General features: G+C 41.6%; 1 protein-coding gene across 1 annotated transcript in view; it reads right to left on the reverse strand.

The window, feature by feature from the left end:
• Positions 1-3,052: 3,052 nt before the first annotated feature.
• ofcc1 (orofacial cleft 1 candidate 1) overlaps positions 3,053-18,346 on the reverse strand; it is a 95,933-nt gene continuing 80,639 nt past the window's right edge. The window contains exons 21-23 of the mRNA XM_078281261.1: positions 8,949-9,146; positions 3,261-3,399; positions 3,053-3,126 (exon numbers count right to left, since the gene is read on the reverse strand). Of these exons, the coding sequence (XP_078137387.1) occupies positions 3,053-3,126; positions 3,261-3,399; positions 8,949-9,146 (411 nt within the window). The remainder of the gene's footprint in view (positions 3,127-3,260; positions 3,400-8,948; positions 9,147-18,346) is intronic.

Genomic DNA, 18,346 nt, shown 5'->3' on the forward strand with positions numbered 1-18,346 from the left:
TTTTGCTTCTGAGAACAACACCATGTCGCACGTGAACTGTAGCCTACTATTAGAGAAAGACATACAGGGAAGGTAAAAAGGACAGGAGACTTGGGTAAAAAGGATAAGAAAAATATAGATAGGGGAGAGAGGTGGTAAAGTAGGACAAATGGAGAGAGAGAAGAGCTTCCTGTCATCTCTGGGAGGCAGCCTCTCTGCTTAATGTTCATTAGGGGGCTGATTGAATTGGGGGGTGTAGCACTGTCACTGTTAATGGAGTGATCTCTAATTGGAGCGCATTAGCTCTATAGGTTCTGGTTAATGTCGAAGGCAGACAGAAGGACAAGATGCAACATGAGAGTCTAACACATCCTGCCAATGCTGAAAATACACCAAATTAAACAAAATGTCATTATCTGTTGAGCGTTTGCACACAGTGGAGATAAACAATCGATGAATTCCTTGTAGAATTAGGCCAACATGTTGTGCTTACCTCAAATTTGTATCGCAGATGGACTGATATCTATAAATGTCATCTAATTTCTTTTACAGTTTTAGGCTGGGAAGGCTCTGAGGATCAGAAACAGAGGTGTGTGAGTGAGAGCGAATGTGTGCGTGTGTGTGTGTGTGTATGTGTGTCCATATGCACGGTGCACCACGCCCCCCGGGCCATGACTGTGATGGTTTAAACATGGAGGTGAGGAGCAACTTCAACGTATTCAAGGCCAAAGTTAGGTGTGTTCCTGATAATGACGAGCACGAATGGCCGCTATCGCCATTCAAGAAGACCCAGAACTTGATCTGTAATGGCTGCCCATAAAAGAGAATCATCATCAATGAAAATGACAGGTTATTAAGATCCGATTTTAGGGCGGCTATGGCTTTACTATGATAGGTTAGCTATCTATAAAACCTTTAAAGCCTGGCCCTCAACGACATCAGTCCCGATTCCCATCTCCCTGCGCCCTGTGCCAGAGACACATGCTAATAAGCTCACAACCTTTAATTAAGCAATATGTGTAAGTAGGCAGCCATTATGGCCTGATTTGTGAGCCACTTCATTACACTGAGCACCGGCTAGCAGACACATATTCAATACAAATCAAGCTGGCCTGAATATTATCCCGCTTAATGTGAGGCCAATATTGATATTTTATCACTCGTGTTCTGATTAGTGACTTTTATAATCTTAATTTTTCACTGTGTTGAGGCGACCTGCATTCTTAGAAGTGTTGCTGAACATTGTTTACTAGGTTACAAATAGTTCACATATGCTTTTTATGTTAAGTTGCAGAGGGATGCAAGAACAACATCATTTACAATACTAGTTTTGGTTCCTGTTATTCTGATGAGCCACCCTTTAATCACATACCTTTTCTGACTATATTAAGCACTTTCTTTTTGTCATTATAGCATCTACAAGGAGTTTTTAATTGGTTATGAAACAGTCTCAATTTAATACGGATGCCCCCATGAGGAATTCTAAGTATTGACAACAAAACTGTCGGCACATCCGCATGATACAAGCCTTCCGTGATTGCGCACCACCCCCACCCCTCCTCTCCCCTCCCCCAAGCAGTTGCTAGTAGCCGAGGAGGACACAGAGGAAAAAAACATGATGGACTCTTCAGAAGAGGTAATTATCTTCTTTCGAGTTTCTGCACGGGAAAGTCGCCGGGCGACACCAAGTTCTGAACATAGCCATACTGAGAAATACAAAGAGAGTTGTGTTAGCTTTGTAGCAACTCATTTGGCAATGGCTTGAATGTAACATATGTTCATTAATATCCAAAAGTTACGCACTAAAGCTTTAAAGTGCTCATATTATGCTGTTTGGCTTTTCCCCTTTCCTTTATTGTGTTATATATCTGTTTTGTGCACATTATAGGTTTTGTTATATCTTCTAATGAAGAACTGAGTGTCCACAACATCCAAATACGTTTGCGAGTTTAATACAAACGGACGGGCATGACATCTTTACAAGTTACTTAGTTACTTTCACATGTGTCTTGCTAGCAACAACTTCTTCGGTCTTTCTTAACTAGAGTCAACATCCGGTCAGTGGAACATACTCTGATTCAGAACTCAATGTAGTAGCGCCTCCTTCTGACACATCCCTTATTAGCAGCTAACTTCAGAAACAGGATAAGGAAATTATTCCTCATAGGTAAGTAACTGATATAGCTTACAGATAAGCATTATTGTAACTAAATATTACAGTTAAGATATTACAGTTAGGATACCACAGGTTTACAAAGTGGGAAAGCCCAAAGTCCACCCCAAAGTGACTTACCATCTTCCAGAGAAAACACTGTTCACAAACTGTTCCAAACAGCTCTATAGTAGTCCAGCCTTTACTTCCGTGACGAGCGTGCGTCACTTTGTAACACACTTTATAATGCTAGCCTAGCTGCTAGCGTGGCACGCCTTCATACTCTGCTTCTGACTGGCTAGTAGTCCTTACCTAGCTACTGCGCATGTGCGACTCCCAACAAAGATGGAACAGAAGTGCGATGCCTCACTCTGTAGCTAAAACAGAGAGCTCAACACACAGGGTGAAAAGAGGAGCTGCAGCAATGTGCAGAACAGAACAGAACAAAAATATGGTGTTTTTTGAAAATTAAACTAAATTAAGCATAATTTGAGCACTTTAAAACAGGAGGCGTTGACGCTCATGGAAACAATACCTCTTTTGTCCACAGGGGCTACCAAATCCATATATAATACCCAGAAAGTTCTTGACATACATATCAATGTAAATTTATTACATATTTTAGTTTTTTTTCATACATAATACATTTCGAAAGAAAGTAGTTCATGAGATCTTTTACACCACATTTTACAGCTGATGGCAGCATTATTAATCAGTGTTGAGCTACTTACAACTGAGAAAAAGTCAGTTTATAATATTTGAATTCCACAACTATACAAAGGTATCATTCAATCATTCAAGTATTCAAGAAATGTGATAACTACTGCAGTATTTTGCAGAGACTTCAAGTCAGAACTAACTAACAGACTAAGATGACTTACATAAGTTTAGGGTCCAACTATGTCTTCCTTTGCTTTGATATCATTGGTTGAGGTCTTGGAGTGCAAAACTGGAGCCACACCCGCTTCCTCCTACTGGCTCAACGCGATGGGACCCTGAGGGAACGAAACACCTGATGAAACTGTGTAAATTCTGCTAAACAAACAGCAGGTAAGAGAGTCACATGTGTGTGAGATGAGGTGACAAGGACTACTGAATGGTTACTTTGTGTACCCTCAAAAACACTCACGCCCAAATAGTTTCTTCCGTTTCCGTAGCTGCTGTGCAGCACTGGCACCTTCCTTGTCCGCTCTCTGATTGGCAGAGCCCTGACCTGGGCCGGGCAGTATCCTGGTTGCATGATCCACCCCTTCCATGTCACCAATCACCTTCAGAAAAACACAACATGTGTAAGAGTCAAGCAAGGCAACATGAACGGAAACTTAACAATAAATGGACAGTACAACAACTGTTTCAGGTGACCCCAGGGGCCATATGCATCAAGCATCTGAAAGTACAGGTTGAACTTGGATGACAGTGACTGAGATTGGCAGGAGAACTGCTATTTTCCTCAAGGCCTGCGAGTAGTGTTGTCATGCATAGTCTCTACCTCTGTCCTGGTGCTTAGAGTGAACTTGGAGGAGAAGCAGAAATGGAGACTTTTTATGACACACTACCTCCAGTCCCAGAGGGGAAACAGCTCTCACAACTCTGGGTTGGCCTACTTGTGTACAGTGATATGAAATGCAACTTAAATCGCACTGGTATAAGCCATGAAAAAATGATAGCTTGTAAATCTGTCATATATATTTTTACCATACATGTATGAAGAAAATACCTTCAGTGAAATTGTGTTACATAAATAATGACCAGGAAATGTAATACAATGATGGGGTAAGTCAAAATTGCTTCTGCATTCTTTCCACACATCTTGAGTTCTATATTTCATAACAGCATCAAGTAGACATGTCAAAAATAGTAGGCTGGCACTTTTCTAAAGTTGCAAATTACACAGATAGAGCAGCAATTGAGCAAACTTGAAAAATGTGCCACAGAGTGCTTCTTTATCTAAAAACTAGTATAAACTTGCCAGATAATTACATGCGGTGTACTTTGGAGAAGTCCTCCTGCTAAGCAGATATGGCTGCCAGGGAGGAATTAATCTCCTCATGCAACATACAGTACATAGCCAAGGACATCTCCCCCCCCTTCTCTCTCTCCTTCTCTGTGTCTTTCGTAGACACACACACACACACACACACACACACACACACACACACACACACACACACAGCATACATAGCACACTCACTTCCTGTATAAATCATATTCATATTTCTGAGGGCTGCTGATGACCTCACAGCAAATGAAGCGTGGGTCCTCAGCTCCGCAGCGGCAATCAAACGTGCGGCAGAGTAATTACAAAAGAGGGGTAGGAGGGAGAATTGATGCGGTTTGTCAATTAATGTTGCTGCAAGGTGTTTTTTTCCAAAGGTTAACTTCTTCATATTCTGTGCATGCTAAATTAGGTCAATATTGGTCCGGCGAAGAGTTGTAGACGGACGGTGGGCTGAGTCATGCAAAGCCAAGACAAAGGCTCCTCGTTAATAAGAGATTTGATGTCATATCACGATGATGAGGTGTCCCTTATGGAAGCAATCCTCTGCGCTCTGCCTTCAATTTCTCATATTCTCTGATCTTCATCAACTGTCATTATTATCATCGTATTTATCAGCTTTGTCACTGTTATTAGACAAATCCACAAACTATAAGGGGATATCCTCTCCTAATTATACAAACCATGCATAATACAGCACACTCCTTCCTGCTGAGGTTAAGATGATTACATGTGATACAGTTAAAACCTCACTATGCAGTTTATGTGAATAAACTGCAGTTTATGTGAATGAACTGCATAGCTTTTGTTTCTACAAATAGTTAAGCACAACACCCCCCCCCCCAAAAAAAAAAGAAAAAAAGGAGAAAAAGAAAGCAGAGCTGAAATTGCCGAGAAAAGTGTTTTTATTTATGCAAGTCGCTGGAGATGCTCATCATCAGCGTTTTTTCCGAGCCATAAATAATTTGCGGAGAGAGGTAATATTCAAGCTGGCAGAGCCTTAGTTGTGCATCTTTAATGGAAGTTTTACAGAAGCTGAGCCAGTTCTTGCATATGCTGCTGCCTTCCATATGGAGGAAAGGAGACAAAAGGGGCACAGTTGGCTTGTCCTATCTTTTTATAAGTCCAACGACACTTAAATGCTAGCCCCGGAGAAAAAAACGACACAGAGGGACATAAACCCACTGTGGTTTTAGGAGGGAAGATAATGACTTTGCCTGCATTAATTTCTTCATCAGCCATCTTGTTTCCTCAGACAGAGTGGTTATGAGGCCTTATCTGAAGGTCCTAGGTTATATAGATGCATTTCCCTGCATAATTTCGGCCCTAACAGTTGTTGTCAGCAATGCATTTTCGGGTTGGCAGCTGGGGAACATCTGTTTATAGGTAATGAGTGTTTGAAAAGCTACACCTCACTTTACCTTTAATGTCTTTTATTGGAGCACACTGATGGGAACGTAGCTTTAACATTTTTGCATTGTTGTGATTCAGCGAGAAGATATCTTCAACATGGTCAATATTACAAACACCTGCCTTAGGCAACACGCTAAATGAGAGCATATGATGGATCATTAATATTAACTTTCTTTAAACATAATTCAATATACAAGTCAATAAAGACTTCATTATCGTTATATTTTTTTACTACACATCCACAACTCAGAATTGACTCCTTCCACTACATTCTTACTTCTTGCTAACGATGCAGCAAAAACTGAAGAAACTTTAAGTCAACATTGCTGGTTCAATAATGGCTGAATAAACAGCAGAAATATTAGTTGTGCATGACTCTTGCTCAGTTTCAAACAGGACACACCTCACTGTTCTTTTCCGTTCAAACAGAGTCTAACAGTGTCTATAGCTCAGGGCACTTCTTCCAGGACTTGCTTTTTAAGGTGTTCGTTTAGACACATTTTGGATGTAAATTTGTGGGTATTATGCAAAGAAGCTGGTCCCTGGAGCTGTGGTCATGTTAGTCTAAGGGAGGAGCAAGTCCTTCGAGGCATTGGTGTCCAGGACACTGCCTGAGAACACAGAGCTCTTTAAAGAAAATGAGCCATCCGTCAATATTTCCTCAGTAAATGGAAACAGACTTCTTAAGTAGGATTAGTCTTTTAACTAACTGGGACAGAGATGGAGTCACATTATGACACAGTCAAATGACATTTTTTTGTCACTGTCGTCTCCTATTTCAAGTGCCATTTACACTGAATATTAAGATTTCAAAACAGAACATGAAAAAACAACACATATATTGTAGATACTACTACTAATAATGATATAGAAAAAATATATATTGTGCGCCTATGTTCTAAATTTAAATGTTGAAAACAAAAGTAATAATACGTCGATATGTTGCAATAAAGCCTGTGTGGAAATGTCAAATATACCTCAGCATATTCGTCTTAAAGTAAAACAAATTACATTTATTGCTCAAACAGGAGTCATGCTACATAATACTTAGTCTAGTAACACAGCAGTGAAACCACATCACCATAAAACATGCTATTATTTGGATAAGTGAATAAAGTAATAAGCCTATACAGGAAACCACATAAAATTGCTTTAAAATGTCATAAATCTAAGAACAGAGGGGGACTTCTCTGCATTACTGTGGTCACTGCATCTCATAGTAGAGCCTTTTTCTATTTGATTCTATATATTTTTTTTATCTATTTAATTTTTGTCGAAGTGCCTGCACAGCTGTTATTTCTCTCTGAGGAGCTGTCACCTTACATCTGAAGGCCAGTTTGTACACAGCACCCTGTCGCAGTGTGTGTATCGCTGCCAGAATTATATAAAGCACTAATAAAATCAGCTCAAGTGTTCTTCCCAGTGCTGGGGATGCCCTTTGGTGATTCCTGGATCTTGCTCTATACATAAAACCAGTCTATATATTCAGGGGAGGATTAGTTTTGAATATGTAAAGAGGGGGTCCGCGCTGCGAGGCAAAGAGGAATGGCATAGTGCTCTCTCGGCGATGCTGAGCATCGGTGTTATCGCCCCTCACTACCAGCGGGTGAAAGAGGATGCCATTGGCATCTTTTGCTACTGGAGGTCCCTGACTGTTAAGTTGCGAGGAACAGACAGCAACACCCAAGGGACACAGTGTGTGTGTGTGTGTGTGTGTGTGTGTGAGAAAAGAGAAAAGCAACAGAAAGCTAGAGTATGTGTATGTGTTTTCCAAGGACAATAGCACCTATCTTTCACTTAAGGTGGACTCTATGAAACTCCCTTCACTGTTTAAAGAATGGAGAGTCAGCACAGCAGCAATGGCAGGAATGTATTCTTTTTCTCTCAGTGTGCTAATGTTTAGTGCGTCGGGGGGTTATGGGTGTAGTAAATTTGTGTCGGCATCTGCATTCGTGTGTTTATGTTTTTTTTTGTATACCATTATAACATTTTTTTTTTTTCTCCCCACAGATTTGTGTGTGTTTGTCTGTGTCAATGAGTGTGTGCAGTTTGGCTATGAACAATCCACCCAGATGTCTCATCTGCTATGCACAGGTCTAGAGGCTACATGCGCATACACACCCAGACACCAGTAATAAATATACCATGCTGTGTGTTTACTCACATAAGCTCACCATCACTCAAATTATGACGGAGAACCATTAGAACGCAAAAGAGCCTCAGAGCTAATTGTTAGCGCATATAACCCCCCCTCACTCTCCTCACTCCTCTGACATTCAAACTTCAAAATATTAATTTTGTCGGGATGATCCAGGTTGCTCTTGGGCGACTGACAGAATGATTGAGGAAAGGAAGGAGTGACTTCGGAGCAGGAGTCACAAAGCACTACTTTTAATTAGGCAACAATCTGCTTCTGACCTGCCTGTCTTGCAGGGGCTTGAAGGACGAGGAACTAAATATAAGTTTCAATAATTACAATGCACGGCACAGTGAGGCAGCATTGTGTGCTTTTTTCTTTCTTTTTTTCTCGCTGTCAAAAATTACATTTCATTATAAGTCATAGCACAGTTAAACTGCGTTAAAAGGCACCGGCATTTTTATTATACCATAGAGATTGTAAATGGTTGTTCCAAACAGAGGAGACAGAGAAGATGGTGAGTTGTGTTGACTTAGTTGAAGTAAGTAAGAGTTACATTCACATTATGAACTAAGTCCTGATTTGTTTCTCAAGGCAAACCCTGTAATTTTCTATTTGAAAAGAAGAACTAATTTCAATGTCTGGTTTGACCTGAGGTAAAAATAAAAATCTGTCACGGTTATTCACCCTTTCAGACCACAGAGCTGTACTGTTGTCTTTTTCTTGTTCTGAAAGCAGAATAAGGAACTAGTTTATGCATCCATTTCTGTCCTCTCCCCTTCTTACTCTCTTCTGAGAGAAAGAAGAGTGTTATGTGAACCTCCAGTTCATCTATCCCCCCCTTTTCTCCCCCTCCCTTTGTCCTCTCTTCATGTTTTCTTAATCTTAGGATGCAAACATTAGTAAGAGGACAGTAGAAAGCCATATTATTTGAAGATTAAGATAATTGTCTATTCAGATGGAAATTAAAGTATTTTGTTTTTATTAAAAGAGCAGATTTAGAGGATTGAGCTGTCTCGGCGTAGGTATGTGCTCTCTGTGTGTTTATGGTCAGATCATTCATGACAGTGTATTTCTAAAAGTACCCTTTTCAAACTCCAGAAAACCATTGCAGTTAATCCCACTGGCAATATAAGGTAGAAGTGACACTGAATATCGTCAAACGAAACGTGTGTTTCACACATGTCCTGCAGTAAGGCAGGAAAAACTACATTTGCAAATTCAAGTATATTGTGAAAATGTTTTTTGTGGACACATTATTGATATCCCACCTCAATGATAGCCCCATCAGGTTGTCGGAGGAAGTGCCTGTATCTTTGTTTCTGCCCACTCAGGTACAGGGTGTGGACTGCCACATAGGTGCTGGTCTCACCCACTGGTAAGGGTGCCCCCTCCCTTGGGGGGTCACTAGGGGCTGCAGGGTCTGCCAAGGACTCTTCCATCGTCCAGATATAGTCGTAAACTGCAACCTAGTCAAGCAGAAACATAAAGAGATGATGGTATATTGTGAGCAGGGACTGTAAAGTCTTCCTTTTTGGTGTATTCAAAAGCTTGTGAAAAGCTCTGATAACCAAGGCTTCAAGGTGGGCTGCTAAATAGCATCATTGGAAAATCAAACCCAAAAGAAGATTAAAAAGAGACATGACTGTTAAAAAACAAGGGGAGCGTTTTCAAAAATGTCCTTGTTCTCAAAGACAAAGAGGTTTCCATCAAACCTGGGACACATTTAAAGCTATAGTGCATAGTTTCTGTCATTCCCATGAGCAAAATAGCCTCGGGAAGAAACTTGTTTAGGTGGAAGATGTATACGTTCAAAAGTAGTTTTAATCGTGGAACAGAAAACTCAGATTGGACAGATAGTCTAGCTAGCTGTCTGGATTTACCCTGCAGAGATCTGAGGAGCAGTTAACCATAGTCATCATAAATCAACCGGAGTTTAAAATGCCAACACAAAGAAATAGGAAGGTAACGGACATACGGCTGAAATGAAAGACATCCGGCGGAATTTCCGACAGCACCTGAACAATCCCAGAAGTGGAACGTCGTGGATATAGACTACTGTCCACATGCGGAAGTCGCCGGACGGCACCATTTTGTACACATAGCCATACTGAGAAATACAGAGAGAGTTTTGTGGAGATGATAGACTCAATTAGCTTTGAAGCAACTCATTTGGCAATGGCTTGAATGTAACGGATGTTCATTATTATAAAAAAGTTGTGCACTATAGGTTAAATGTAAAAATACTCTTCAGCCTTCGCTACAGTGTATGTTGAGTGTGCGTGACAATTCACTGTAGGCACATGTGGGAAACATCCTACACAAAAATAGGTATAACTTTATTTCATTGAGACAACCCAATATCAAAAACCCATTTATTTATTATTTTATTAAAATCAGCTTGCACCTTATCTTGTAAACTGCTGAGATGCTCATTTTAATTACATACCACTGCAGCCACCAGATAAGCACCACTGTCGTACAGTACATCAGCACGCTAAAACCTAGTAGTGCATGAGTCCTATGGGGCCTGATCTGTGGCAGGTAAAGAGACAGGTTGTTTTTGTGATCATGCATACATATGTGTAATCCTGGTGGCACGCTTGTTTGTGACTCTTTGTGTGTGTGTGTGTGTGTGTGTGTGTGTGTGTGTGTGTGTATGTATTGGGGTATACACACCTGTAATGTGCTGCCCTTCTGTATTAGGGTGAGACACGGGGAGCAAGTGGAGCGTGTAACATGTTATATAGGTCATGTAACTCGAAGTCATCCATGTGTGAAGATCATGGAAGCTCTCCCTCTCTGATAGTGTCTGCTGAGAAGGCCTGAATGCGTGCTGATCACATGCGTTACGGTAGATCCTATACATCATATTAACTAAAAGGCAACTTAGCATATCCCTACGCAACGCACTAAATAAAATGAAAATATGACAACTGTTTTGTCCGACATGAATCCAAAATTCAGGAAAGTATAGGCCCCATTCTCCTGTTCAAGGATGCCATAATTAGTCCCAAGGCCTCACATTCAGACCTACACAATCATAAGGCTATCTATCGATAATCTCTATTTAAACTTCAATTTTAACCCTCATTTTAACCCTCATTGATGAAAGTACACACACGTGGAAGCACCTGTGACAACTCGTGGAACCGTGCACAGTGGTTTCAATGGAGTGAGTGCATGGTTTTATGCCTATGTGAGTATCTGAGAGACTTTTTAAGTGTGTGGATGTGTGTGTTTTCTATGTGTACATGCATGTACTGTAGGGAGCCATCTAGGCCATAATGCAAACGTTAACTCTCTCACCACAGACCAGTGAAAACCTCATGCATACACACACACACACACACATAAGCCACACACAGACAGTATGGAGTTGGAGTAATAAAGAGGAGGAAGTTTTCCGAGTAGTTTCTAAAACTCAAGGTGACCCCCTAATTGGCTGGGTAATTATGATTTGTCTAAAAATACAGAAAAAGGAAAAAGGCAAACTTCAGCGGGCCATGAGTGGCAGGGTCAAGCTGAAGGAGAGGTTTAATTTGGTGGTGTATCGCTGTCACCCCTACACTTATAAACGGTTAGCCAAACACAACTCTAGGCACTTCCCCGAGAAAACAGTGGAAGCCATTACCACACTTGTAATTAGAGACATTGCATGAACTGCAAACCAGACAGCCTCATAAGTAGAAAGGACCTCATTGTCAAAATGTCATGAGTGCAGAGAGAAAGAAGAAGAAGGTGTGTGTGTATGTGTGTGTGTGTGTGTGTGTGTGTGTGTGTGTGTGTGTGTGTGTATGTATGTCAGGAGGAGGTGGGGACGCGGGGATGCATCTCTTCAATGCTAATTAAGACGCTCATTAGTGAAATCGCCTCAAATGTGCCTTGCCTCTAGCTTGGCCTCGGCCCACACTGGGGGAAACTGATTACCTAAATTCCTTAAGTAATCAGCACCTCTGCTAGGCAGCAATCAGTCTGTTTGGATAGTGTGTGCATGTTGTTTTGCTGCTTTTTCATTTTGAGGAAACACAAGTTGGAGTGTGCAGGAAATCCTAGATCTCTTCCTCTATGGTGGCTTCCTCTATCAGCTTCTCTGTGATACAGTAAGAAATCACAAACATTTAAAGTCATGAATGTGGACAGAACTGAGTAAGAAAACAATGTTTCCCGCTGTGCTGGTCACAGGAAGTGTGCCTATGACCCGGTTAAGGCCCGAGACCAGGATTTCATGAACCAAGCTGTACAGTGGTGATAGAAACACCATGGATTCAGCCTCTGTACTCTCAGTCACTTTGGTTAAATACACCTGCTTAAATCCCCCTGTGTGGTGTGCATGTGTATGTATTTTGGCTTGCATGAAAATAGATGTTTTTGATGTTAGCCATGCCACCGTGCTACGCTAATTAGCACGTGAAATCCAGTTGACAAGACTAGACAAAAGCTTGAAAAGGTGTTTGTGTGTTCGGTTTGGGTGATGCCATTTCATGCAATGCACCATGGCTCTCAGGATGCATCATTGCTGAGACAAAAAAAGGAAAGAGCATTAGAGGGCCTGTCTGCTCCACACTGCTCTGTTCTGGTCTGTTGTGCTGCGTTATGGTGCTAGCCTGGCTTCTAGCCCTAGCTTGAGTGCTCTCTCCACTCCACCATTGTTCCATTTGATAGCACTAAGTGACTGATTTAGGTTCAATGCCTGCATGGAGCAGACAGGCCAGCTGTGGGTTAAGCAGATAGCATTCAAGTGAGCTAACCCAATTCAAACCCAATCAAGCCGAGATTTATTGTTGGGGTCTGTATTTAGAAATCTGATAGAGTCTGCATCAGTCCCTTGACTTGCATCAGGAGAGACGGGCCTTGTTTCTTTTAGCGGAGGACTATAAACGGCAAACCATGTTTTCCAGCAGGGACATACATTTCAGGATTTGTAGACATTACAGTAAATCCACATAGAGAATGGGGAGGGAGGGACCGGGGCACAGGAAGTGGGGATGGCACAGCTGCAGACATGGCTCCATGGTTCACAAATATAGTCTGTCTGTCTTTCTGGGAGAAGATACGATTTCACACCAATCAAATCATACCATACCTCATATGAATGCAGGATAAAAGCAGTCAGTACTTAAATACAGGCGCCTGTGGAAAGCTTTTCTTTTTAAAAATGCACTGTCACTTGTTATAAAATTCGACTGACCTGTCAATCATGTTTAATCAAATATAAAGTCTGTCAAGAGATGGATTTGGAACTCCTTTGCAGTTATGTTAGTTTGAGGCCAAGAAATAGGCATCACTGCCTAAGAGATAAAAAGGATAAATGCACTGCATTCTAAAAAAGGATTTTCTTTTGTGTTATATATAAAAAAAAACTGACCCATATTCATACCTAAATTAGGATTTAAACTTGCAACTAACAGCTAAAAAGAGGGCAGACAGTTTCTGGGAATTAAATAGTAATTTTCCACTGGGTGACAGACTGGTCTAGTAATAGCTATGTCTGGGGTAGGTATAGTGTATTTTATATACTTGTCCTTGACTGTCACAAATATCGATGTCTGACATTTTCCTCAATTTTGTGACATGTCGGACATAAACACAGTGTCTAGAGTAGACCATTATTGAATAAAAGGACATTTCCGCTGTCTGGCATGTCCCTGCTGACAACCAAAACAGTTCCCAAACTTGAGCCCATGGCCCCACGCAGAAAACTTTGCTATTTTCAACTGTTAATCAAAACACAGTGTCAAAATGGGAACCAATCACATACCTAGAGAGCAAATTCAAAGCCACCCATAGTCAACTCATGCGTGCCTTTATCCACCATTTTGAAAACACTACCAGAAGGGGGGATGCATTGCTGATTAATAAACACAAACTAACAAGGGCCCAGAGTGAGTCATCCATAGGCATTACATATTAAGCTTTTATTAAGAGTGTGAGTATACAGTACATGTGTGCTTGAATGCATTTGTGTATGATATCTGAGTACATGTGTGTGTGTGTGTGTGTGTGTCCGTGTCCGTGTGTGTGTGTGTGTGTGTGTGTGTGTGTGTGTGTGTGACTGAACTGAAGGGACGAGAGAAGGAGAAGTCTCCATGGCCAGGCAGACTGAGCCGAGCTGGCGACTGTCCAGGACAGCAGCCTAAGGCGTGGGTACGAACAGGCCTGTCAGTCCCCCTGATCCTTTAATGATTGATCCAAACTAGATAGCCATCATTACCATTTGTGCACTCTCTCTTCCCCAGGTCTCCCTTCCTCTGTCTAATTTTACCTTCCATTTGCATGTTCCCATGGACTAATTAAATATTTCCACTCTCTCTCTCTCTCTCTCTCTCTCTCTCTCTCTTTCTCTCTTTCTTTCCCTCTCCGTGTCCATTGGTATGAAAAATAATGCAGTGCATTTTTGGCACATTATTATGTATGAAATGTGAGGGCATAATGTATTCAAGTTGGTTGAAGTTCTCCAGACCCTGTCTATAATGAGCACAACAGAAGCAGACTTGGTGCGCAGCCTGTGTGAATGCCATACCTCCCTTTTCTCCCCTCTCTGTCTCTCTTGCTATCTCCCCTCTTAAAGACGAAAGCTGCTGACCTTCCCTCGTCTAGCATCCACACACTTTCTTTAGTTTCCTACCTTTCACTCAATTCATACATGGGAGGGCTGGAGTTTTCTCCTGCCACTGCCATGATCAGTTTGGTTTGTAGTTCTGTCCCACTTGGCTTTAATTTACAGTGGGAAAATAATTAGAATCTCACTTTTGCGAAGAGTGGAGTGAAAATGTAAACAATGCTTCCCTGCGGGCGGGTGCTTCATCACTTTGACAGGTGCATTTGAATTTGCCTGGGTGGCGGGCGGACAGGCTTGGTTATTTATGTGTCAGTTGCACATGGAAGCCCTGGCTGTGGCTAGGACTATGGTTGGGACTGAGACTATAGGGAAGAGATTGGATCTCTGTTGAGTGGGGGATAAAGGTTTAGATTTGGGAGAAAACTGAGGATGGTTCTGGTTCTGGACCTGGTACTTGGAATGGGGCTGGTTCTGGCACTTAGTATGGGGAACAGAACTGGATGTGGAGCTTGTGCTGTGGTTGAGAACAGATTTACAGTTGGGGAGAGGGCTGAGGATGGGGAGCGTACTGATACCTGAAGGAGGCTAGATTTAGAACAAGGGGGTGAGTTTGGGCATGGGGATGTGGATGGTGCTTGAGTTTGTGCTATCTTTGGAAATAAATTGAGGAAAAACTGTGTATGGACTTGGCTTTATGGGCTGGTACCAACATGATATAATAACTCTGGATCTTAAGTAGAGCTTCATATGTAAAAAGAGTATTTTTGAGCACACAGGTCCTTTGAAATATTTTATAAGCTGCCAAGTCACCTGGTTATAAACCAATCTTTTTACATTTTTATGTTGTTGCCATAGATTAACCAAATCTGAGTCACAAAAGTGAAATTTGGACTATTTGAGGTACGTATTTGAGCAGTTCCGGTTGTTATTTGTGGAATATCCCACAGCAGCATATTAAGAAAGGAGGGGCTTGCTCACACAAACCTGTACAGCAGGAGAAAGGTAGTCAACTCGAGACATGGCAATGGATGTGGCCTAACAGTGTCCATGATGTATTTAATTAATGAATGGCTAAAGAAAGGGAAAGGATCATTCTTTTGTATCAAGTAAATATATAATATAAATATAAATGTATGTATGTATGTATGTAAATGAAAACTGCTTAGGAATGTTGGATTGTTTAACCAAATATGCTAATGATAAGATTAGAAATGGCTTTTTTGCTAATAACAACTTACAACTAACCACTGTATGGAAGCTACTGTATCTTAAACTGGACCATTGATTTCAATAGCCTACGATTTTCCATCTCTTGTATTTATATTATCACTGTAACATTGTTAGGCGTTACCATTTGACACCGATTTTTCCGTACATTTCAAGACAAAAGGCAGTCATAACGGTCGTAACATGAAAATGCAGCGGGCACACTAGCACAGATAGAGCATCAATGATTATTGCCAAGTGAGAAAAGAGGTAGACATGGTTGCTTCTTTTGTCCACAGATTCTCATCCACACGCACGCACGCACGCACATGCATGCACGCACGCGCACACACACACACACACACACACACACACACACACACACACACTCATCTACATGCTAACACACACACATACATCCATGCTCACAAACAGACAAAGCCTCACACAGTGCGAGGCAACGCATGCGTGCATCTCCAGTGCCTGCGGGCGCTTGGGGCTAGGCGGCAGGGAGTGGGGGGAGGGAGGGAGGAATGGGAGGGTTGTAAGGAGATGGAGAGGAGGGGGAGAGGAGTGTGTACTGTGCAGAGGCTCTCTAAGCTATAGAGGGTCAATCCCTCCACTCCAAACCTCACCCCCACCACCACCACCACCCTGTCTGTCAGAGTTGGCCCAGGCCACAGACATAGACTGTATGTAGGCACACAAACAAAAGTGCATACATATACACACACACACACACACACACACACACACACACACACACACACACACACATACACACACAAACCAATTTAAAAATAATAGGCATGTATAGTACAGATGTACAAGCTTTGTAAGTCAAGGGTCAAATTGCACAAATGCACATGCTCCTTAATAGAGTTATTAATGCATGCACATATACCCACAGATACATAAGCACCCACTGGCTTTATGCAACACACACAAGGTCAAGACAGGCTACAGCACATTGCACATGGCTTGGAACAGACTGAACCACACAGCATAAAAGACCACCGACATACATGCATGGATAAGCCAAGCAACGTCAACCATTAGAATGGAAATAGATATGCTATTATTGTAAATTTGGCCAATATGTGGACGGTCGGCGGATATAATTGGAGCAGCTTGAAAATGGCATGGATGCACACTGTCTGCATTGGGCCTGATTTGGCTGAAGCAAAGGTCTGTGTCTGGTTAAACGCACCACTGGACAAGACAGGCCACCCATTCATATTTGCATGCAGGGACACACAAATATGCACACACGCGTACACACACAGAGTGTCAAAAAGGCTAGTATGCTACAGTAGTTTTCATCCACCCTCCTCTCATTACTGAGCCTATAAAGCAAAAATCACTGGCTATAAATATTTCAACATGAGTAATCATGGTTAAAGTGCAATGACACCATCCATCCAAAAGCAGCACAGACCAAATTGGACTTCGAGAAAAGATAAACAAGCAACAATGACTATATTTACAGTCAGAATAAACTGAATTTTAAAAGAGATTATCCAGTGAGATAGTATATCTGAGTGCCTGAGATAATCCAGAAAGTAAGATATGCATAATTCACTGTTACTAATCTCCTTTGCAGAAAATAAAGCCTACTCCCAGCCTACAGTAAACAAATCAGATAGTAGCCCATCTTTTCCTTCCACACCATGTCTGACTCACCCTGGGCCCTAAGGAGATCACTTTTCCAGGTTTGTTCTGGTGCTCATAAAAGTTTACCTTTATATAAAGGAAAATATGTGTGCTCAGGGAAAATATACAAGGGTGATTAAACCATTTAACATAAAATGAATGACTCCAACTGCAAATATGTAAATTCAAACCTGCAACACTGCCCAGTGGCAACTGGCCAATAGAGGGTGCTAGGGTGCCGCCCCACCACTCCCCACAGCCTAGCCCTTCATCGAATTGACTTTAAAAATTACTTTAAAGTATATATTCTTTTTAAATGAGCAAGGTAAATATTATTTAGTTAGTGAGTAAAATGTATAATCTGCAATAAAATGTATGTCTGTCTATGTTGTCTAAAGTTATTGATAGGTCACGTATTTCCGGCCTGGGGCACAAGAATCCTAGCCCGTTGTCTCTTGTTATAACATGCTCCGTTCACCCCTCTTTCAATACAAAAGATCGGCGCTTGTTGGGGCGCATGGAACCTGCAGCCCTCCAACAGCAATTAGGGGCTAGGATTGTCTGCACACGGCGCTCACCTCTGACGTCACAAGCAAACATGGAGGTAGCTGAGCCGAAATGGCACCGCTAACGGTGACAATGCTAACAATGGCAACAGTCCTGACAAAACAGCGTCAACCTGGCAGGTGTGGGGAAATCGTAAGGTGGGAGTTACGTTACGTAAACCACCATATGAACGCAGTGCAGAGCGGCTGTGATTAGCTGCACGCGGTCCCAAACAAAGAAAAGAGAAGTTCAGATCGCAACACCACTGTGACTTAGAAGGGCGAAATGTATGTACTAAAAGTACATTTTAAGCCACAAGGTGGCAAAGTGTTATGGCTTTGAGCCAGTTCACTTAGCTATTTGATGACACTGGGTTTTTCAAATGTAATACTATGTATTCATTTGTATATTAAATGTAGTTATTTTCTGTAAGGTCTTACTGTGTTTTTCTATTGTCTCAGGGTTTGTCGGATTTCTTTTGCACTTTTCACTTACGTTGGTCTTTCACCATAACACATTGTAGAATAAAAGATAATTATTATAAATATTTTGCACTAATCGAAGTACCTTAACTTACCTTAACTAAGCACGTTTCATTTTAACAAATGTGTATTCAGCTTAGCAAATACAAATAAACAAACTTGAAAAAATGCACCAGCCGCCACTGCACACACAAGCCAAATGCAGGCATTGCAAAGTGAC

Source organism: Sander vitreus, chromosome 22 (genome assembly GCF_031162955.1).
Source record: "Sander vitreus isolate 19-12246 chromosome 22, sanVit1, whole genome shotgun sequence".
NCBI classification, from domain to species: domain Eukaryota; kingdom Metazoa; phylum Chordata; class Actinopteri; order Perciformes; family Percidae; genus Sander; species Sander vitreus.